This window comes from Entelurus aequoreus, linkage group LG13 (genome assembly GCF_033978785.1).
Source record: "Entelurus aequoreus isolate RoL-2023_Sb linkage group LG13, RoL_Eaeq_v1.1, whole genome shotgun sequence".
NCBI classification, from domain to species: Eukaryota; Metazoa; Chordata; class Actinopteri; order Syngnathiformes; family Syngnathidae; genus Entelurus; species Entelurus aequoreus.
Window position 1 is genome coordinate 50266935 of NC_084743.1, and position 24213 is coordinate 50291147.

A 24213-nucleotide genomic window follows, 5' to 3' on the forward strand; every position below is an offset into this window, starting at 1 on the left:
ATTGGTACTTAAAACAAATTCAATAGATTTCATTTGTGCTCTTCTGGCTTTGGTTTTTGGCATTCTTTTTTTCTATAGGAGATATAATATTACTACATATCATCATCATCTGTTTGCAGGCATCGATGATCAGGGTTCTCCAGTCGAGTCTGTCTTTATCTGTGAGGTCTATGTTAATAATATTTTTGATAAAATTTCTGAAGCTGTTGACATATGTCGATAAACATTTGTCCGCTATCGACCTTGAGCTTTCTTTCCTACTACTTGTTCTGTTGACATCAGTTTTCCTAAGATGTCTTTTCTAAAGATAATGCTGAGGAATTTTAGCTGCCTCTTTCAAATCGTTGCAATAATAGATCTTCTTGTTTTTTTGCCAGCGTTAATATTTCTTTATTACTTTTCTTTTCAGTCAACGTTATGAAGAGCATTTTTCTCAGTTGTGGAATATTTATAGTTCAGCATTCACAGCCCTATAGTACGACATACTATACATACGTACATTTGAGGACTGAGTTTGGTGTCAAGTGAGATGTTTCTATTTCTAAATATAACACTCATTTTGTTGAAGCTGTCTTTTGACATGGCAATCTTTTGTCTCTTTTTCGTATCTAACATCGGATGTTATTGTGACGCCAAGGTACTTGAATTGATACACTTGTTTAATGTTATTGTTGTTGCATGGGATGTGATGTGATGTGGTTTCTTGGAAACTGTCATGCATTCAGTTTTGTTGACGTTTAGAGCCAGACTGTTTGCATCATTATGGACTACTACTGTGTTCAGGGTGTTTTGTAGCTTTTTTTCCCAGAGTCTGCCACTACAATGGTATCATCTGCATATCTGAGGTTCTTAATGTTAATTGTATAAATCTCATATGTTATACATACAAGTATTCAGACCCTTTTATATTTGCTACCCTTTGTTTCATTGTATCCATTTGCTAAAATCAAAAACGTTCATTTTATTTCTCATTAATGTACACTCAGCACCCCATCTTGAAAGAAAAAAAATGTATGCATTAAAAAAAAATCTAAAGTATGCAGACTCTTTGCTCAATACTTTGTTGATGCACCTTTGGCAGCAATTATAGCCTCAAGTGTGTTTGAATACGATGCCACAAGCTTGGCACACCTATCTTTCGGCAGTTTTGCCCATTCCTCTTTGCAGCACCTCTCAGGGTCCAACAGGTTGGATGGGAAGCGTTGGTTTTCATCCAGGATGTCTCTGTATATTGCCACATTCATCTTTCTCTCTATCCTGACTAGTCTCCAAGTTCCTGCCGCTGAAAAACATCCCCACAGCATGATGCTGCCACCATCATGCTTCACTGTAGGGATGGTATTGGCCTGGTGATGATCGGTGACTGGTTTCCTCCAAACATGACACCTGGTAATCACGCCAAAGAGTTCAATCTTTGTCTCATCAGACGAGATAATTTTATTTCTCATGGTCTGAGAGTCTTTCAGGTGCATTTTGGCAAACGTTTTACTAAGAAATTGCTTCTGTCTGGCCACTCTACCATACAGGCCTGATTGGTGGTTTGCTACAGTGATGGTTGTCCTCCTCTCTCCACAGAGGAATGCTGCAGCTCTGACAGAGTGATCATCGGGTTCTTGGTCACCTCCCTGACTAGACTAAGATGAATACAGCAATGTACAGAGACATCCTGGATGAAAGCCAATGCTTCCCATCCAACTTGATGGAGCCTTAGAGGTGCTGCAAAGAAGAATGAGAAAAAGATGAATGGGCGAAACTAACCACAGATAGGTGTGCCAGGCTGGTGGCATCGTATTCAAAAAAACATAGGGCTATAATTGCTGCCAAAGGTGCATCAACAAAGTATTGAGAAAAAGATCTGAATACGTATGTATATGTGATTTGAGTTTTTATTTTTTATAAATTCTGTTTTTCTCCATCAAATAACTTTTTTGATTTCAGCAAATGGCTTCAATGACACAAAAAGTGAGCAATTTAAAGGGGTCTGAATACTTTCCGTACCCACTGTATATCTCATAAATAAAATTAAAATATTGCAACATGCATTTTCATACATTCTTACATTGATTTCCGGATCCTTCCGAACGCACCATCACAACAACGGTGCCTCCCACAGCGGCAGCTTCTTTTTCCTAGATCCCACTTCTACAGTTTATCGCCCAGAAAAGGTGGTGTGTGCTGCATATTCCACACCATAAAGAAACCACACCGGTTGGACTGTTTGAGCATACAATGTCATGAATGTGGGCACAGCCGTTAGTACGTGCAAAATCCTCATTTGAATATGGAGGTCTGCACTACTCTGCACGTCTTATCAATTGTGCACACAGTCTTACACTGTAAAAAGTCAGTAATCAAAAACAAGAAAAAATAACACAAAAATTAGGGGTATTTTATTTGAACTGAGCAAAATTATCTGCCAGTAGAACAAGAAAATTTGGCTTGTCAAGACTTTCCAAAACAAGTAAAATTAGCTAACCTCAATGAACCCAAAAATACCTTAAAATAAGTATATTCTCACTAATAACAAGTGCACTTTTCTTGGTAGAAAAAAAAAAGAGACCTTTTTGCTCAATATGTTGAAAAATATTCTTAAATGAAGTAAATGCTAGTGCCATTATCTTGACATAATGATATGCGCTCGGCATTACATTTCTTGAAACCAGCAAAATTATACTAAAAACAAATGTATTGTTCTTAATGGAAAGGCAACAAGGCAACCGCGTGTTACTCTCTGGGTCTCCTAGCCGCTCAGGCAAATCATATGGTTTAAAAATGCATTTTTCCATCGACAACATGACATCATCGCGCCAAGTGCGTGCTCTTTCAGTCAATTAGCGCGCATATATACAGCCCAGGCCCCGGCCAAATTTTTTTTCATTGTAATTTTGATGAATTTACCTGAATGTGCATGAAATATTTCTGTTTAAAATTGTTAGAAATGTCAGATGTTAAATGTTTAAATATTAACTGTGAGTTTACTGTACTGTGCCAACTGTACTACTATATGAGTACGTATTTTCTATTGTTTCATTGAAAATAAAACAGCAAAGTCCATTTGGCTGTCATCTGTTTTAATTATGAGACACAATTGTGTCAAAATCATGATTTTTTTTTTTTCATGCTTGAAATAAGAAATTATTGCTTTAAAAAAGCAGTTTTATACTTGTGAGTGTTGATGACACAGCTTTGCAACAGTTGATATTCTAGTTTCAAGCATGTTTTACTCAATATAGGTCATAAAATCTCAGCAACAAGCTGTAATATCTTACTGAGATCATTTAGGACCACAACACTTAAAACAAGTAAAACACTCTAACATAAAATCTGCTTAGTGAGAAGAATTATCTTATTAGACAGAAAATAAGCAAATGTCACCCTTATTTGAGATATTTAATCTTACTTAGATTTCAGTTTTTGCAGTGTAGTAGATCACCCGCGTCACACCCAATACTCGCAATTAGATTTTTTGCACATGCTGTTTTGCATGTGGTATTTGAATATTAGTAGAACAGGCACTTAGAGTTGTGGTTTTATTCCTGCTTTTCCCCTCAGTGATAACTACAGCCAGTCAATCACCTCGCTTAGTTTTTCCATGCGTCATCTGACCATGTATCCTGGCACTGGACATGTCCAAGGGTGCATGGAAAGCATGTGTACAACAAGGGCTAAATTAATAGAACTCATTTTGCCATTGCATGGCTAATTAGGGGGGCGGTATATTCTTCCAAATAAATGGGTGTTAATTGAAGGCTCCACTCTCTTAATTTTAAGAGGATTTCTGGTGCAGCAAAGCAATAAAAATGCAAAGCCAACCACCCAAATCACAAACTATGATTGACTGTGTGTAAAACAGCATTTGTCTAAGCAGAGTTGAAATTAACCTCAATAAATGAACCCACAAATTACAAAGTCAAAAACATAAATAAAGTCATTAAGAAACTAATAGGACATTCAACGCTCCATTTTGCAGTGACCCGTTACTAAATCATACACAATTTATAGACTGTATCTGTACTGTATCAATGTGAGTTGAATGATTTTATTTTGTGGACAACTTCTGGTGCACTGGATGCTTCCTACCTGGTCCAGTTTCCAGTGGTACTCAGCAGGCCTGAACGTGTCCACCTGGGTAAAGTCTCTCCTTAGCAGGAACACCAAGCGGCAATTGTGGACATACAGGGAGTAGTGATGGCGATTCATCTCTGTTGGGAGCAAAGAACAAAAAGGGGTCGGCCGGATCAACCCACTTGCTCACTGTTGGGGACAGACTATTACTGGAATATTTAATAGAACATTCCTGGTTGCAGCAACGTCAGCAGTTTAGTTGCTGACTTTGTCACGACACCCTATCGTAACTCCAAATGTGATGATTATATTAGTGCAGGGGTGTCCAAACTTTTTCCACTGAGGGCCGCACATGGAAAAATTTAAGCACGCGGGGGCCATTTTGATAGTTTTCATTTTCAAACCATAACAAAATATATGGGTTTTGGTTTTTTTTTTACATTTAGGGCTCCCGGGGACCATAAAGGGTCTAAGTCATTAAAATGTTAAAAACAAGTCAAATTATAATTTTTATTTTTTATTTAACGCTTACAGTAAATCTCTACAGTATATCAACTTTAGGTTGATATAAAGTTAAAAAAAAAAAAAAGGTTTTATGCCTTTTCTGTCAAAGACAACTTTGTTTTTTAAAATAAAACTGAAATATGCAGTATTTCCCCCACTGCCAAAAACATTCAGAAAGCAATGTTTGATGTGAAGTAATTCGAGCCTTAAAAAGATCAATAATGCAGGACACCATTGATTTTAATTCATTATTATTTTTGAGTAATCACAGTGAAAAGATAAATAAAATCCTGTTAAATATAATTGGTATCCAAAAGGTGCCCCACTAATAAAGTAATACATTTTTATTAGTTTTTTTTTTACTTTCAACACTTACACTACCGTTCAAAAGTTTGGGGTCACCCAAACAATTTTGTGGAATAGCCTTCATTTCTAAGAACAAGAATAGACTGTCGAGTTTCAGATGAAAGTTCTCTTTTTCTGGCCATTTTGAGCGTTTAATTGACCCCACAAATGTGATGCTCCAGAAACTCAATCTGCTCAAAGGAAGGTCAGTTTTGTAGCTTCTGTAACAAGCTAAACTGTTTTCAGATGTGTGAACATGATTGCACAAGGGTTTTCTAATCATCAATTAGCCTTCTGAGCCAATGAGCAAACACATTGTACCATTAGAACACTGGAGTGATAGTTGCTGGAAATGGGCCTCTATACACCTATGTAGATATTGCACCAAAAACCAGACATTTGCAGCTAGTACAGTCATTTACCACATTAGCAATGTATAGAGTGTACTTCTTTAAAGTTAAGACTAGTTTACAGTTATCTTCATTGAAAAATAAGGACATTTTAATGTGACCCCAAACTTTTGAACGGTAGTGTAAGTTACGAGATCAACTTCAGATATATCTGTCGATTTTACGTTTGAACTATTATTTTGTTTGTTTTATGTTCTTTTGTCAAAGAAAACTATGTTTTTGTATGGCAACCACACAATATATGCAATATTTACCACATAAAACATTTTAAAGTGAAATATTTGAAATAATTGGAGCCTTGAATAGGTCAATAATTCATTATATCATTGATTTGCATTATTTTTTTGAGAAATGGCAAAAAAATAAAGATACACAAAAGAAAAAAACCAGCCTGCATGGCAGCTTTGGCGGGCCGGTAAACAATAAGCTGGGTCGCAAATGGCCCCCGGGCCGCACTTTGGACATTCCTGTATTAGTGTAACAGTGTTTGATGCCAGACTTTTCCCTAAGCAATGGCCACATAATTGGCAATACACAATCTTTGTATCAGGGCATGTAATAAAGATATGCTCTTATTTAGAGCAACTGATGTTACCAGAAGAAAATTAATAGATATGCAGAACATTTCGTGCCATTACATATTTTTTTCAGTTTTTGCAAAGCAGATTCTTTCAACTCACCCGTCTTATCCGAATTACAAAGCAGGGTCTCCTTTTCAGCCCTGAGCCCAGGACTGGGCCCGTGCTTCATCCAGGTCGCTATAGTGAACTGGTCTGTCAGGTTCTGAGGTACCACCCAGCTTGGAATTTTAGCCGCCTGGTGACCGTCAAACCTGAATATCAAGTCACTGTCCCTCCCGCTGTCAGTCACCAGAGAAGCTGTCCAGTTCGTGGCAGTAGAAGGGGTGGGCAGAAGGTCAGTGCTGCCTGATGAGGCTCCTGTAACATTGTCATTGAAACAGAGAGATGCAACAGAAGATGTGTCAATAACGATCATAGTAGATGTGTCGTTTATTGGTCCAACCTTGGCTATGATTGCTTGTGACTAAAGCAGATGGAAAAGCTTAATATGTAATCAATGGGGCGGGTTTGATCGAGGATGTGGCTATTGATTCATGGCAAATGAAACTGACTTTCAACGGGATATGCGAGTCAACCCCAGTAATGTTGAGACAGCAATCAGGAGTTGGAATGCGACACAAAAGACAGACATCAAGCTTGAAGTGTAAAGCAGCACATCATATAAATTATTTACTTATGTTATCTCATAATTTGATTACCGTATTTTTCGGACTATAAGGCGCATTTAAAATTGTTTCATTCTGGCGCCGCGCCGCGACTGATGCACACACCTGTTTGTCATTTCACCTGTCCAGTGTCAAGGTGCACTGAGATAGGCTCCAGTAGATTTATGCTGCTTTAACATCTGCTGACTGAAGAATCCTCCATCAAGTCTTTTATTGGGCGCCAAACAATCATCCATGCCACACCCACTTCAAGTCCAATGTCTAATGTATGAATTCATTCTGGTTTTGCTAATCGACCTCGAAGCAATTTTATTTCATACATGGTGCAATGATAAGTGTGACCAGGAGATGGCAGCCACGAATAAGAGATACGTGTGGACTGTAGGTTTGACCCCTGTTCAATAAATGACCCGAGTAAGCAAGACCAAAACTTTGATGTTTCATTGAGAATATAGAACATTACACACGCGCTCAAAAATCTGTCAACATTTTTTAGTACGAATTTGGTAAGCTACGAAGCCGCACCGCTTGATAGAACGCAAAGCATTACGGCTACAGTAGTCAGACGTATACTGTGCTTTAACAGCCACCCTAGAGATGTCCGATAATATCGGACTGCCGATATTATCGGCCGATAAATGCTTTAAAATGTAATATCGGAAATTATCGGTATCGGTTTCAAAATGATCGGTAACGGTTTCAAAAAGTAAAATTTATGACTTTTTAAAACGGACGTAGGGAGAAGTACAGAGCGCCAATAAACCTTAAAGGCACTCCCTTTGCGTGCCGGCCCAGTCACATAATATCTATGGCTTTTCGCACACACAAATTCATGCAAAGCATACTTGCTCAACAGCCATACAGGTCACACTGAGGGTGGCCGTATAAACAACTTTAACACTGTTATAAATATGCGCCACACTGTGAACCCACACCAAACAAGAATGACAAACACATTTCGGGAGAACATCCGCACCGTAACACAACATAAACACAACAGAACAAATACCCAGAACCCCTTGCAGCACTAACTCTTCCGGGATGCTACAATATACACCCCCTGCTACCCCCTACCCCCCCCCCCCCCCCCCGGCATGTCCCAAATTCCAAGATGCTGTTTTGAGGCATGTTAAAAAAAATAATGCACTTTGTGACTTCAATAATAAATATGGCAGTGCCATGTTGGCATTTTTTTCCATAACTTGAGTTGATTTATTTTGGAAAACCTTGATACATTGTTTAATGCATCCAGCGGGGCATCACAACAAAATTAGGCATAATGTGTTAATTCCACGATTGTATATATCGGTATCGGTTGATATCGGAATCGGTAATTAAGAGTTGGACAACATCGGAATATCGGATATTGGCAAAAAAAGCCATTATCGGACATCTCTAATCCACCCCATTCATTTTCTACCGCTTGTCCCTTTCTATGAGTATTATTATGGCCTGTGTATAAGGACCCCAAATGGCACCTCTTAGAGAGACATTATCTTGCATTTTGTTTCGCAATAGTATGCAAAATCAACTATTTTTACCTATTGGTACCGGCTGATGTGTATTTGGGATTTGCATCAGTCCCGAAAAGTTGCGCGCGTCCGCCATTGTAGTCCGTGACATTGTCAATAAGCTCCTTCCTTTTTCTCCCTTTTCTTGCTGTGGGTATTCACCCTCCGCTGTTGCCATTTCTAATATAAAGTAACGTACAGTTCTGACCTACAGTATATCTGTCAGTAGACTCGCTATGGAAGCGTTAAAAACTACCGGTAAAACAAAGATGACCGGGAGAAAATGCTGTCGATGTGGAGGCACGTAAGTAAAACGGCTCAGTAAACTGAATTGAAGAGGGTTATAAAGCGGCTTAAAGATGGTCTGTAAAACATAATCTATGCAACATTTTGACCAAATAACCACCATTACATGTTATGTAGATCACAAGGAAGTGTTTAATTAGAGAAAATAAAGTCCTAATATGACAATTGTAATGTGCCTTTTGTGTGAAAATAGACCCGAATAGACCTACTCATCGGCATTACGCCTAATAATCCAATGCGCCTTATGGTCCGAAAAATAAGGTATGAATTGATTACTGCTGCATCATTGAACTATGTATATGTACAGCCTAAGCAACGTACCTGCGTGGCGAACATTGTTTTAGTTTCCGTGCATTTAATAACTTCACAATGCCCAGAAACTTTACCCATGGACGCCGTAGGCCTGACGGACATTCCCCAATTTTTTTTTAGATCTTTAAGATGGAAACTGTAGCTGCTATTATGATGTGCAGTGATGTTTTCAAATTACCGTTAGTCCTGAACTATACAAAGTATTTAAATGGTTGGAATCTGCGCTTTTGCATGATATACTAGCTACTATGGTAACCTACGTCACAGCAGCTCAGACTAGGCACCAAGCGGTGTGGGTGAGGAGCGTTTCCACAGAGTTTTTCCAGAGCGGCCAGCCTGAAATGCGGGTGTCAGGGAGAGATGCGGTGTCTGTGTTTTTTTTTTTGTATCCTTCGCGTTCATATTTCGCTATGTTTGTTGCATTTTTGTTGCATTTCTGTTGTGTTTCGCTTGATTGTAAAATATGTCGATCGAGAGGGGGTGTGACGTTCACATGATGTCAATATTCAGTGTTTTATCGATCATAGTTAATATTGTAAACCCCACATTCTTTATTTTCATGTACATTCTGGGTGTCTCATTCAGTAAAAAAAAAACCCATAAAATTCCATTCCGTTTTTTAAGGCGGTCTGTCATAACGTTTTAGCATTCAATCAGAAATTATTGTGAGGTTTTGTATGAGTGTTCCTAAAAATCAGATATACCGGCCCCCAGACACATTTTTTTCTCTAAATTTGGTCCCCCGAGTCAAAATAATTGCCCAGGCCTGCCGTTGGCGCAACTCAAATAGGTGTGTTGTATTCACTTGTTAATATAGAAACTATTCTTCCCAGAATTGTTAACCTACTTTCTGTTTTCCTCTTCTTATCTGGTTACTCCCTGCTGTTCCAGATAGACTTAGTTGCACTTAATTTTTTGTTTTACTACTTTACATTCAAGCTACCTTAGAGGTTAGCATGGCTTCTCGTCTCCTCCTGCTGTGTTTTGCTCCGTGTGTGTCCTCGCGAGTTCCCCATTTTACTGTCTTATAACCTTCAGGGGACGAAGGACGACTGGTTTGTCCTTTCAGTAAAATTTGGCTGTATTTTTTGCCATAATAAGTAACGGGAAATATGTACGATACACTGGCAGTTATTCGACAATACCCCAAAGCCAAAGAGTATATAAAAGTTCTTCATTTTTTATAGGGCATTACAAATATTTTGTATTATTTTCTTTATTTTGCTTTCTTTGCTTGAATCAACTTCAGCTCTAAATAAAAATACCAAATGTAATGTTTTTTAATTTGACCCATTGGAGGCTTTTTTGAGTTGTCAATTAGTATACATTTAAATATAAATTATTTATATTAATATGTTTTATTAATTTAAACCTGTGACATTATCTGATCAAAAACAAGTTGCATGTTTGATATTTTGGAATAACATTTGATAACCTGAGTAAAGAAAGTTTAAAAAAAAATTGAATACAAATTTGTACGCCTTTCAAAAACTTAAGGACTGGTATGTACTAATTAGCTTTGAAGATAATTGAAATGATCGATATTTGGACGTTAGTTGATCGATTCAGAGTCGCCTATGAAATCAATAGATTTTCCCATCTCATACATAAATGTGTTATGTCCTAGAAAGTCTTTATATGCTTATGTCATATAAAAGCTGAAAACTGATGTATAGTTGCACCACTGAAATAATGGCCATGTTTTTAAAACTTGTGTATAATCTAATGCAGAGCGACTATGGCAAAAATCTAAACCACTATTAATTGAACCTATTCCAAGATTTCGGTTAATGCACAGTTATCCCACTCTACTAGGTCTGCAACGATTAATCGATTAAATCGATTAATTTGATTGCAAAAAATTTTGCTTTGTAATTTGATGCTTTGATGATTAGTTTAATGAATAAGCTATGTAGACATTGTTCTGCAAGACTGCTCCAATAGAGCACACACGACTCAAAGAAAGACAACGATAATATGGACCAAGAAATATGGATAAGAGATGAAAGAGCCCAAAGAAGAAGAGAGATAGATTTTGAGACTATTCAAAATTGAAAAAGACCGACATTGTGCTGAAACGTTTGCACTGTCAAACGAAGCTAGCCTTTCACAATAGACCCACATCAATGATGCATCACATTACCAGAAATCATCCTGCATATTTAAGAGCAGCAAACGAGCAGAAACAAGGTCAAGGTCTATTTTGGTAGCAAACACAATCTTTTGACTTGCATAACGAATGTTTTTTACAAACACATTTGGGGCATATGAGGACAAGTTAGCATTTATAGTTTGTATGTTAATGCTAGTTGTTTGTCCAAAAATCAAGTAGCACTCCTCCAATTAACCCATTTTCTAATGTGTATGTGTTAAATATTGAATACATAGTCACTCCAGTTAACATATTTTATCAGTGAGTATTTTTGTTTGTTTTTTTAATGATATATTATGTGATTTTAGGCTTTTATTTATTTTATTTTATTGTTTGTCCTGTCCAGCTTCTCAGGCAAATCATATAGTTGATGTAAATGCCCATATCGGCTGTTCAGATTTACTTTACCAAAGAAAAGTGTAGGATACTTCTCTTGTTGCCTTATTTGTATTTGACTTTATTAAATGTACCGTATTTATATTACCATTTGGTGCAGCCGGGCCGGAGCAGGAGGGGATAGAAAGAGTGTTAAATATTGAATACATAGTCACTCCAGTTAACATATTTTATCAGTGAGTATTTATGTTAGTTTTTTTAATGATCTATTATCTGATTTTAGGCTTAAGAAAACAAAAATAACCGACACATCGATTGCTCCAAATGTCAGTTTTGATCATTTTTCCGATGAATCGCTTAGTTCTAATCAACGGCAACACATCACAGCTCACACTTTTAACACTTTATTTATCTGATCATTCCGGGTAATAATCAAATATTTGTGCAATAGTTGATGTTTTTCTAGTTTTTCTTTACCTCATTGTCATGCATGTGACAGCCTTCAAAATCCATCTCCAGTAATTAGATTCTCAAATGAATAAATATGTATTTACTTGTCTTACACCGAGTTACTGCCTTGTCTTTGCCCAATGTTGTTGGACATTACCTCAAATAGATTGGACTTTAAATAGGCAATTACAATGTATTCTTCTCGCTATCATTTAAATGTTATGAGGTGACTGCGCAGGACTCTTTAGTGGCAAGCCATGCATGGACTGTGGAGCCAGAGGACGGGACGAAGGGAGGGCTATTCAAATGAGATGCAATTCGAATTTTTAATTGTTAGTAGATTATGAGAGCAACAAGCAAACAAATGTGGCTGCATCTTCGGAGATGCGTGCCATGTCCTACACAATAGTGCCAAAATCCCATTCTGGTCCTATTTTAGGGTACAGTACAATGTACAATTTTTGTGGCTTGCATTGGACTCACTCCTACTCAGAGTCACGTTCACAATCTCCTATTGAGTAATGAGTGACCAGTCCAGGGATTTGTATGTTTTTCATTAGCTGAGGTAGACTCCAGCTCGATATTGTAAGCCCGAACAGGATAAGCACTATAGTAACAGCCCACTGATGACTAGACCAGAACGGAGCTACAGTCAAGGCTAAACTCTGATATGTTTGGTTAAACAATCATGACGTGCAACTACAGTTTTCCCTTGGTTATTGCAGGGGTTGTGGTCCAGACACCCCCAATGTGAAGTAATGCTAAAATCGGACGCTATCTATGATTGATATGAATCTTATACACGTTTAAAGTCTTTAAAGGCCTACTGAAACCCACTACTACCGACCACGCAGTCTGATAGTTTATATATCAATGATGAAATCTTAACATTGCAACACATGCCAATACGGCCGGGTTAGATTAGTAAAGTGCAATTTTAAATTTCCTGCTGAAAACGTCTCGGTATGATGACGTTTGCGCGTGACGTCACGGATTGTAGCGGACATTTTGGGACAGCATTGTGGCCAGCTATTAAGTCGTCTGTATTCATCACAAAATTCCACAGTATTCTGGACATCTGTGTTGGTGAATCTTTTGCAATTTGTTAAATGAACAATGGAGATAGCAAAGAAGAAAGCTGTAGGTGGGAAGCGGTGTATTAGCAGCCGGCTGCAGCAACACAAACACTTAGCCAGTGTTTCATTGTTTACATTCCCGAAATATAACAGTCAAGCTTTACCATTGGCCTGTGGAGAACTGGCACAACATAGACTCTTACCAGGAGGACTTTGTGTTGGATACGCATGCTTGTGGAGATGGGACAACAGAGACTCTTACCAGGAGGACTTTGAGTTGGATACGCGCTACCGTGAGTACGCAGCTGCGGCTTCCAAACATTTGATCATTTGCCCGTACGTGCGTGCCGCTATGTGCATGTCACGTACGTAACTTTGGGGAAATATATGTGCTGTATGAACTTTGCGGAGGTGAACGGTACTTTGGGCTGTGGGATTGAGTGTGTTGTGCGGGTGTTTGATTTGTATTGGCGGGTTATATGGACGGGAGGGGGGAGGTGTTTGTTATGTGGGATTAATTTGTGGCATATTAAATATAAGCCTGGTTGTGTTGTGGCTAATAGAGTATATATATGTCTTGTGTTTATTTACTGTTTTAGTCATTCCCAGCTGAATATCAGGTCTCCCCCGCCTCTCACAGCATCTTCCCTATCTGAATCGTTTCCACTGCCCTCTAATCCTTCACTCTCACTTTCCTCATCCACAAATCTTTCATCCTCGCTCAAATTAATGGGGAAATCGTCGCTTTCTCGGTCCGAATCGCTCTCGCTGCTTGTGGCCATGATTGTAAACAATGTGCAGATGTGAGGAGCTCCACAACATGTGACGTCACGCTACTTCCGGTACAGGCAAGGCTTTTTTATCAGCGACCAAAAGTTGCGAACTTTATCGTCAATGTTCTCTACTAAATCCTTTCAGCAAAAATATGGCAATATCGTGAAATGATCAAGTATGACACATAGAATGGAACTGCTATCCCCGTTTGTATAAGAAAATCTTATTTCAGTAGGCCTTTAAAGTCCTCCACACAGTTTTCACACTCACCTAACAAACTTAGAGATGTCCTGGCGGCCAATATTTGCCTTTTTTAAACTGATGGGCATCTGTGTCCTAGTGTTTACATATCTAAAGCCCGTACTCACATGAAAGACTTCCTCAAAAGAGATGCACGCTCAGGGAAACACAATTACATTTCCTAATTCCTTGTTACACACATGCAGGAGTTGCATGAATTCCAGAGGGCACATGTCTTGCCAGAACACCAGCTTGAATTTGAGCGCAAGCTGCAACGAATGCGTGGAAAATAATCCAGGTGGAAAATAAACTAAGTTTGTTCGATGTACCATTATCACTGGAGGACGAGAGGAAAAGGCATGCTACACACACACACACACACACACACACACACACACACACACACACACACACACACACACCGAGCTGGATGACACAAGAAGCTGACCGCTAACATGTTAATGTAAAGTAGGGGTGATCGATCCAGATGTCGATACCATCAATACCTAGTTTATTATCAGTACCCGTATTTTCCGGACCATAGGACGCACCGGACTATAAGGCGCAATGCCGATGAAATTGTGTATAATTTAGTAACGGGTCACTGCAAAGATGAATGATCTTTTTTCATATACAGTATAAGGCGCATTACAGGGATTATAGGGCACATTAAAGGAATCATAGTATTATTATTTGTTTCTAAATGTAAAACACTTCTTTGTGGTCTACATAACATGCAATGGTGTTTTTTTGGTCAAAATGTTGCATAGATTATGTTTTACAGATCATCTTCAAGCCGCTTTCTGACAGTCGCTTCCGGGTGCGCCGTTTTGTGGGCGGTCTTATTTACGTGGCTCACCTTCGGCAGCGTCTTCTCCCCGTCATCTTTGTTGTAGCGGTGTAGCGTGCAAGGATGTGAGTGGAAGAAGTGTCAAAAGATGGAGCTAACTGTTTTAATGACTTTCAGACTTTACTTCAATCAGTAATGGAGCAGCATCTCCTCATCCAGAAACAACAACAAAGGAAATGTGTCTCGTGAAAAACCGTCCAACCGGAACTCTAATAACTAAAGTTCCTTGGGTGAATAATGTAAACTCACTACACCGGTCTGTTTTAGCGCTTTCATGGCGAGTTTACTGTCAGATATAAGTAAGAACTTTACGTTACTTTATATTAGAAATGGCATAAGCGGAGGATGAATGTCACATAACAAGAAGATAGAGAAAAAGAAGAAGCTTATCGACTATGTGATCAACACGGACTACAAAGGCGGACGCGCGCAAGTTTTCAGGATTTATGCAGATCCCAAATACAGATTAGCAAGTACCAGAAGGTAAGAAAAGTTTATTTTGCATAATATTACGAAACAAAACGACTCGTCCAGGGTGTACCCCCGCCTACCGCCCGAATGCAGCTGAGATAGACTCAAGCACCCCTAGCGACCCCGAAAGGCACAAGCGGTAGAAAATGGATGGATGGAAAACACCGTATAATATGTCTTACCTTATACACACATCATAATAATACTCGTATGTTGAAGCACATCAAACGGTGCAGCCCACACTTATCTCTTATGTTTGACTGCCATCTACTGGTCACACTTATCATTACACCATGTTCCAAATAAAATTGCTTGGAGGTGGGTAAACTGAACCAAACTTATTCCTTACATTAGGCGCACCGGGCTATAAGGCGCACTGTCGAGTTTTGAGAAAAAAAAGGATTTTAAGTGCACCTTATAATCCAAAAAATACGGTATAATCAATAGTTAAGTGATGAGATCAATATTTTTCTTTTTTTTTGTTGCTATTATTACAAAATATTTTTTGGTGGTCATTTTCATTATTATTTACAAATTCAGGGAGTAAGCCTTTGGATACAGAAAGGCTTTGAGGGCAAAACCCATATGATTTAAATGAGAGCCATATTAGTTTTTGCTTTTGTTTACCTGTTGCTGTTGTTTACCTAGCCACTTCACTTTTTTGAAAAAAATGCCTTCAATACCACAAGTTTAATACATCATCTGATATACAACAATACCAGCAAATTTTACATTTGATAAGATACGTTTTATAAAAATGTGCTATTACTTTTACTTTTCAGTTCTATAATCTATTGTCAAAGTATCAGATCGGGACTCGAAATCAGATATGATCTGAGGCCAAAAAGAATGGATCAAGACATCCCTACTTGAAATACTTCACACACTCTAAAACGCACAAGTAATTTTAACATTAAACTTCAATGGGTACTCAAATCTCAATGTCACAAAATCTGCGATGCACTGAGAGTGTTGTAAGTGAACCATAAGTGGTGTGGGAACAACATTTACTTTTCTGCAGAAATACTACAAATGGCGGTAATGTAAATAACAATTAATTTAAGTATTTGCCTTGTCACTCGGACTTCCCAATTAAAATTGTCGGAAACTTAGCAAAACTTGCAGTTCTCTCATGACATTTGTCGACTTTTTAGCTTCCTTTGTCGCTCGTTAACAATGGCAATTACAGACAGTATTCTTGGAGCTGGAACTAATCAATGTGTTACAGTCACTTTCATATCTATGAATGTTCTCATTCATCCAGGTCATTGTAATCTCAGGGTATTCAATCGATTGCAACTGTACTGTTTGGTTTGTCTTAGAAGACGTTTCGCCTCTCATCCGAGTAGGCTTCATCAGTTCATGCTCATAGACTTACATTGGTAAGATCTAGTCTTAGACTTAGATTGGTCAGATCTAGTCTAGCGGCTGGTGCCAAAACCCCAAATATATATACTCTAAAAACCAGGAGGGTATGCCTGGGCAAGGATGGTTTTGCCCTATTGTAGTGAGACTGTCGTTGGCTTTGACAGTAGGATTGCTCGTTTGCATCAAAACAGTTGTTTTTCTCACTACAATAGGGCAAAACCATCCTTGCCAAGGTACACCCTCCTGGTTTTTGGAGTATAAATATTTTGGGTTTTGGCACCAGCCACTAGACTAGATCTGACCAATCTAAGTCTATGAGCATGAACAGATAAAGCCTACTCAGATGAGAGGCAAAACGTTTTCTAAGACAAACCAAACAGTCCAGTTGCGATCGATTGACTGCCCTGAGATCACTTTCAAAGTAAATGTTAATTTGAAATTGGGTTGAAGGCATTCACAAACATTGGCAGTACGCCATCAAGTAGAATACACACAGGAAATAATGTACTACAAGCCGTCCAATGATAACCCTACAACCTGCATCGCCGAGAGACGATGTTAGATTTTTTGAGCTGCACGTCACACTATACCGCAGGGTTTTGGAGAGGAGAGTAGGCTTGTCTGGGAAGAAGCATAAATCACCTTAAGTTTAAGTGAAAACGCCTACACATATTTGTGTCGGCCAAATGTAGCCTATTTTATTCAGTTTCAATCAATACCCTGTTTCAATTATAATTTTAATCCAAATACAAATGGCTGGTTATGGGAAAACATTCAACTGCAGTTCTTGTTCTAACACCTTTGGGATGATCGGTTCTAAGAAATGATAAAGTTTCTTTAATGATGGCATAAAAAACATGTTTCAATTGCGGCTTTCAGCTGTATCTCTTTAGGTAATCTTCACTAACAACCAACAAACATATTTTCCGGACTATAAGCCACTACTCTATTCCTACAGCTTAGAAAACGCGGTGGCTAATTTATAAATGTATCTTTGCTAAGGGCCATAATGTTTTTTATTCAACAAAGTTTTCGACACTAAGAGACTCAGCAAAGGTGTTATTTTTGTTTGCTATGGTGCCATCTTTTGGACGAGTTCACTCACTGTAGCTGCTTTGGGTTGAAAATGTACTTCCTGTTTTATGCAGTGAACCAAAAGTATATCCAGTTCGTCTATAGTGTTTATCTAATCGAAAGGATTCTTCTTCCATCACTTCAAGTAATTTTTGTAAGTTTTACAATATAACTAAAACAATTAATCCTTACTAAACCATCCCATGTGTGATGTCTGTAGAAGTGTTTTCATGCATATATGTACGTGCTATCGTAATGTAATCAAGCTAGCGTCGTTAACATTAGCGAATATGCTAACACGTTTACAAGTGTTTGTATTAGCATCATTAACTTACAATGGCATTCTTTTAGTTGTGTTTCAGTTTTGTACGTTCACCAAAATGTCACCGTAGAGTTATTAAGTCGGTTTACCACATTGGAGAGCTAACTTCCGCAGCTAGAGTGTTTTGTTAGATTAACCGTTGTGCTGCTGTGTGACAAGTACCGTTTGGAAACAATTACAGGAGAATTTCAAATTTTTGGGGAATTTTGCCTATCGTTCACAATCATTATAAAAAACATGACGACAGATGGATTTTTTTTTTTTAATGCATTCTAACTTGTAAATAAACGTAAATAAAAGCCCACTTACAGCGGAGCCAATGGGAGCTCCTCTATTCCGCCCATAAAATCCAATAAATAATTATAAAAAAAACGCAAACAATACTCCATTTACATTTTGTGATTTTAATTTAAACCAAGTATTAGTGATAATGTTATTATAAGCGCTAACGCAGACTAACCATTTATAGTGGAGCCTTGATCATTTTTGTGTGTCCCTATGTTTACATCATGGAGTGGTCTGCTGTTTCCTCGCTTCTTTGCTCCCTGGAAGTTTATTCTAGATCATAAACCATGCATCTCACCTAGATGGAAGAAGTCTGAGTAGATGTTCCGACAAATTGGTACACTTTGAAAGCCATTTAGGACCCGAAACTAGCGAGGAGGACAGGAAAAGACGCTTGGTTTTCGACCCTCCCCCAACCCCACCCCCCACCCCTTTTCTTTGTGCAGATTATAAGACATTTTTCATCGAAGTGGGAATATATGAACATCCTAGCAGTCGGCATCCTAATGACAGCAGACCTTGTACAATAAATTATGTTTTATTATGTTTGTTGGCTCTCATAAAGTATGCAGTGAGAAATAATCAGCAAAAAAAAACAAAAAACCTGCAGTTCCCCTTTAAAGGCCTACTGAAATGAATTGTTTTTATTTAAACGGGGATAGCAGATCCATTCTATGTGTCATACTTGATCATTTCGCGATATTGCCATATTTTTGCTGAAAGGATTTAGTAGAGAACATCGACGATAAAGTTCGCAACTTTTGGTCGCTGATAAAAAAAGCCTTGCCTGTACCGGAAGTAGCGGGACGTCGCAGGTTGAAGGGCTCCTCACATTTCCCCATTGTTTACACCAGCAGCGAGAGCGATTCGGACTGAGAAAGCAACGATTACCCCATTAATTTGAGCCAGGATGAAAGATTTGTGGATGAGGAACGTGAGAGTGAAGGACTAGAGTGCAGTGCAGGACGTATCTTTTTTCGCTCTGACCGTAACTTAGGTAAAAGGGCTCATTGGATTCCACACTCTCTCCTTTTTCTATTTTGGATCACGGATTTGTATTTTAAACCACCTCGGATACTATATCCTCTTGAAAATGAGAGTCGAGAACGCGAAATGGACATTCACAGTGACTTTTATCTCCACGACAATACATCGGTGAAGCACTTTAGCTACGGAGCTAACGTGATAATATTGTGCTTAAATGCAGATAGAAACAAAAGAAATAAGCCCCTGACTGGAAGGATAGACAGCAGATCAACAATACTACTATCAGGAGACACCGAACCAAACACTGGACCTGTAACTACACGGTTAATGCTGTGCCGCCTGTCGAAGCCTAGCAATGCTGTTGCTAACGACGCCATTGAAGCTAACTTAGCTACGGGACCTCATCAGAGCTATGATAAAAAACATTATCTCTCCACCTACGCCAGCCCTCATCTGCTCATCAACACCCGTGCTCACCTGCGTTCCAGCGATCGATGGCGCGACGAAGGAATTCACCCGATCATCGATGCGGTGGGCGGCTAGCGTCGGATAGCGCGTCTGCTATCCTCAAAGTCCTCCTGGTTGTGTTGCTGCTGCCAGCCGCTAATACACCGAACCCACCTACAGCTTTCTTCTTTGCAGTCTCCATTGTTCATTAAACAAATTGCAAAAGATTCACCAACACAGATGTCCAGAATACTGTGGAATTTTGCGATGAAAACAGAGCTGTTTGTATTGAGATACAATGTGTCCGAATACTTCCGTTTCAACCATCGACGTCACGCGCAAACGTCATCATACCTAGACGTTTTCAACCGGAAGTTTCGCCGGAAATGTAAAATTACACTTTATAAGTTAACCCGGCCGTATTGGCATGTGTTGCAATGTTAAAATTTCATCATTAATATATAAACTATCAGACTGTGTGGTCGGTAGTAGTGGGTTTCAGTAGGCCTTTAAATACTGGTGCTATTGCCAGCCCGGAGAGTACGGTAGTTAATCAACCTGGATTTGATATATTGTATGTGAAGAAATTACATTTAGCCTCTTGTTGCCTGTAACATAGAGCAATAATACACCAAGTATTCCATATGCAACCTATTTTTTCAGACAAAAACAAGCAAAAGAACCAACCACATAATTTTTGTAACGACTTCTCAGAGTAGGTCTCACGGTCGCAGCCCTTCCCAATATGACTGGTTTGAAGTTCCACGGTGGTCCTCGCAGATGACAGTGGTTCTCCACAGGTCTCCAGATGCATTTTGGGAAACAACGGCTTACTGCCTGTTCCTGGCTCATAGTCAACTTGCTTACTCCAACCTAGGAAAAGAGAGATATGAGAATGATAATGTTGAACACAACACTGAGGATAGAGTTTTTCCCCTGGGTGCTATAGTCACATTGACTGGAATTTAAAAAAAGGTAATTATTTTGCAAAACATTGTGTTTGATACGTTATGGCATGGCGGTTGGCGACGTGACCCAAGATGCAGAGACGACAAGCAACGTGCAGTTAAAAAGTCCCGCTATTGGGTAACCTCAGGTAGCACCGGCGTGACCGCCACAGTGGTGAGTAAAAAAACTTGGAAGTAGGCAAGGCAAAAACACAATCAGGGGCGTAGCATTAAATTGTGTGCCCCAATTCACCCCCCCACCCCCACACACTGAATCCAACATCACTGCCACCCATACACACACAGTTGGAATGTTTACATGCGCTAACAAAAAAAAACAATTACATAGATTTGGTTGAAACTAGCCTTTTAAAATATGTGTAAAAACCGTAGTTAAACTAAACAAAGATATAAACGCAACACTTTTGTTTTTGTTCCCATTTTTCATGAGTTGAACTCAAAAGATCTAAAACGTTTGCTACACACAAAATACCCATTCCTATCTGTCTAAATCTGTTTTAGTGCCCTCACAGATGTAGCATATCAATATGCTGATTAAACAGGTGTGCCTTTGGCTGTCCACGATAAAAAAACACTCTGAAATGTGCAGTTTTATCACACAGCACAATGCCACAGATGTCACAAGTTTTGAGGGAGCGTTCAGTTGGCATGCCGACTGCAGGAATGTCCACCAGAGCCGTTGCCCGTGAACTGAATGCTCATTTCTCTACCATAAACCGTCTCCAAAGGCGTTTCAGAGAATTTGGCAGTACATCAACCCGGCCTCACAACCACAGATCAAGTGTAACCACACCAGCCCAGGACCTCCACATCCAGCAGGGGTACCTCCATAATCACCCGGACAGCTGCTGCAATAATTGGTTTGCATAACCAAAGAATTTCTGCACAAACTGTGAGAAACCGTCTCAGGGAAACTCATCTGCATGCTCGTCGTCCTCATCTGGGTCTCGACTTGAGGCAAATGCTCACATTCGATGGCGTCTGGCATGTTGGAGAGGTGTTCTCTTCACCGATTAATCCAGGTTTTCACTCTTCAGGGCAGATGACAGACAGCGTGTGTGGCGTCGTGTGGGAGAGCGGTTTGCTGAGGTCAATGTTGTGAATGGAGTGGCCCATGTTAAAGGTGGGGTTATGGTATGGGCAGGAGTATGTTATGGACAACGAACACAAGTGCATTTTATTGATGGCATTTTGAATGCACAGAGATACCGTGACGGGATTCTGAGGTCCTCTGTTGTGTCATTAACCCAAGACCATCACCTCATGTTGCAGTATGACAATGCACGGCCCCATGTTGCAAGGATCTGTACACAATTCCTGGAAGATGATAACATCCCAGTTCTTGCATGGCCAGCACGCTCACCGGACATGTCTCCCATTGAGCATGTTTGGGATGCTGAGGATCGCCGTATACGACAGCGTGTTCCAGTTCCCGCCAATATCCAGCAAATTTGCAAAGACACTGAAGAGGAGTGGACCAACATTCCACAGGCCACAATCAACAACCTGATCAACTCTATGCGAAGTAAATGTGTTGCACAGCGTGAGGCAAATGATGGTCACACCAGATAATGACTGCTTTTCTGACCCCACCCAGACCCCAATGAAGCAAAACTGCACATTTCAGAGTGGCCTTTTATTGTGGGCATCCTAAGGCACACCTGTGCAATAATCATGCTGTTTAATCAGCATCTTGATATGCCACACATGTGAGGTGGGATGGATCATCTTGGCAAATAGAAAATGCTCACTAACATAGATTTAGACAGATTTCTAAACAATATTTGAGATGAATACACCTTTTGTGTATATAGTAAAAGTTTTACATCTTTGAGTTCAACTCATGAAAAATGGGAGCAAAAACAAGTGGCCAGAATAAGAATTTAAAAAATATATATATATTATATACATATATATTTATATATTATTTACTTAAATATGATTATACTTTTGTCAAGTTTCCCTTTACTTCAGAGTGTAAAATATAGATTATCTGACGCACATAGGATTATCATCATAATAAAAGATCATTATTATTATGATTATATATTTATTATTACATATCCTATGGTGCAAGCCTCCCCGTGTCTCTAAAAACTAGTGAGGCCTCTGTTTCCAACTTGAATTTTGAATCCTCGAACACACCACAGTTAGGTGCAATGAGATGCAAAAGTAAAACTTATACATAACTTTTCCATATGCTGTAACAGATGATTTATGTCTATACCTTCATTATTTTTACCAAATTTCTGCTGTTCATGTGACTGCTTGATGATGAGCTTTGATAACATTATGATGTTACGGTATGTGTTGAGTGAAGTGTTCAGTGCTCTTTTTGATGGGGGTGATGGGGTCTAGGTAGTCTTAGACACTCTAAATTTGATTTAAGCAACCTTATTATTGAACTTTCACAGCAATATTTATTTGATCTCAATATGTATGACATTTTTTTTTTTATAACCGACATTTAAATGCCAGGACAAATCTTCAAACTTGACAAAAGTCCAGGGCCCCCGATACAACATCCACACTTTGACGCCTCCCCATACTGTACAACAAAAAAACAAACCAGCACCGTCCCATTGACGACGCTGAGCCTCAGAAGCCTCCTGATTGATAGACAAAACAGGAAGTGTGCAAATAACATAGCAGGAACAAAAGAAAGAACTAAAATACAGGAAAACACAAACAAGTTCAAAACTTTTATGCGGGAACTTGACCGTGTTGTTCTTATAAGATATGTTGTTTCCCGATATGGAATGGGATTTGGTGAATCAGGCTCTTTTATTTTGCAGAAAAAAACTCAGAAGTACAGAACTACATGGAATCTAATTTGGACAATGCCACAGTTCCCATTATTAAAGTTCAAGTTAAGTTAAAGTACCAATGATTGTCACACACACACACTAGGTGTGGCGAAATTCATTTCTGCATTTGACTCATCACCCTTGTTCACCCCCTGGGAGGTGAGGGGAGCAGTGAGCAGCAGCGGTGGCCGCGCCCGGGAATAGTATGATTATTACTATCATCATTATTATTATTATTAAATGATAAATGGGTTATACTTGTATAGCTTGTTTCTACCTTCAAGGTACTCAAAGCGCTTTGACAGTATTTCCACATTCACCCATTCACACACACATTCACACACTGATGGCGGGAGCTGCCATGCAAGGCGCTAACCACGACCCATCAGGAGCAAGAGTGAAGTGTTTTGCTCAAGGACACAACGGACGTGACTAGGTTGGTAGAAGCTGGGGATCGAACCAGGAACCCTCAGGTTGCTGGCACGGCCACTCTCTGCATCATGACAGTAGTCATTATATTATCAGGCCCTATCCTGACAGTTGTGAATTTAGTTTTCTGTTTTAGCATGGTGCACTGATCTCTTCACTTATCTCTTTACGTTTGTGCTCGCCTGCTCAGCCTCTCCAAGTAATGACGAGAGGATATAATACAAAGGTATGCTCATTATAACCACCTCTCACTCTAAATGTTACGTGTGCCAGTCTAGTTTCCTTTTTTTTTTGCTACTTTTTATTGCCGGCCAGGAAGAGAACAACCACGACCACGTCCATTTAATCTATACAACGTTTTATTGTTTGGGAGCTAAGAGGAAGAGCATCAGACTGTACTGACTGGATAGAAGAGAGGCTGTTCAGCAGTCTGGTGAATCTGTCATGTTCACCTTGCGCTCATACATATGCACATGCT

The 24213-nt window shown here is 39.2% G+C and overlaps 1 protein-coding gene across 2 annotated transcripts in view; it reads right to left on the minus strand.

Moving 5' to 3' along the window:
* The window catches only part of LOC133663476 (calsyntenin-2-like), a 722813-nt gene that overhangs the window by 164242 nt on the left and 534358 nt on the right, over window positions 1–24213 (minus strand). For both annotated transcript variants that reach the window (XM_062067961.1, XM_062067962.1), the window contains 3 exons: window positions 20219–20404; window positions 6005–6262; window positions 4081–4202 (listed from right to left, as the gene is read on the minus strand). In XM_062067961.1, the coding sequence (XP_061923945.1) occupies window positions 4081–4202; window positions 6005–6262; window positions 20219–20404 (566 nt within the window). The remainder of the gene's footprint in view (window positions 1–4080; window positions 4203–6004; window positions 6263–20218; window positions 20405–24213) is intronic.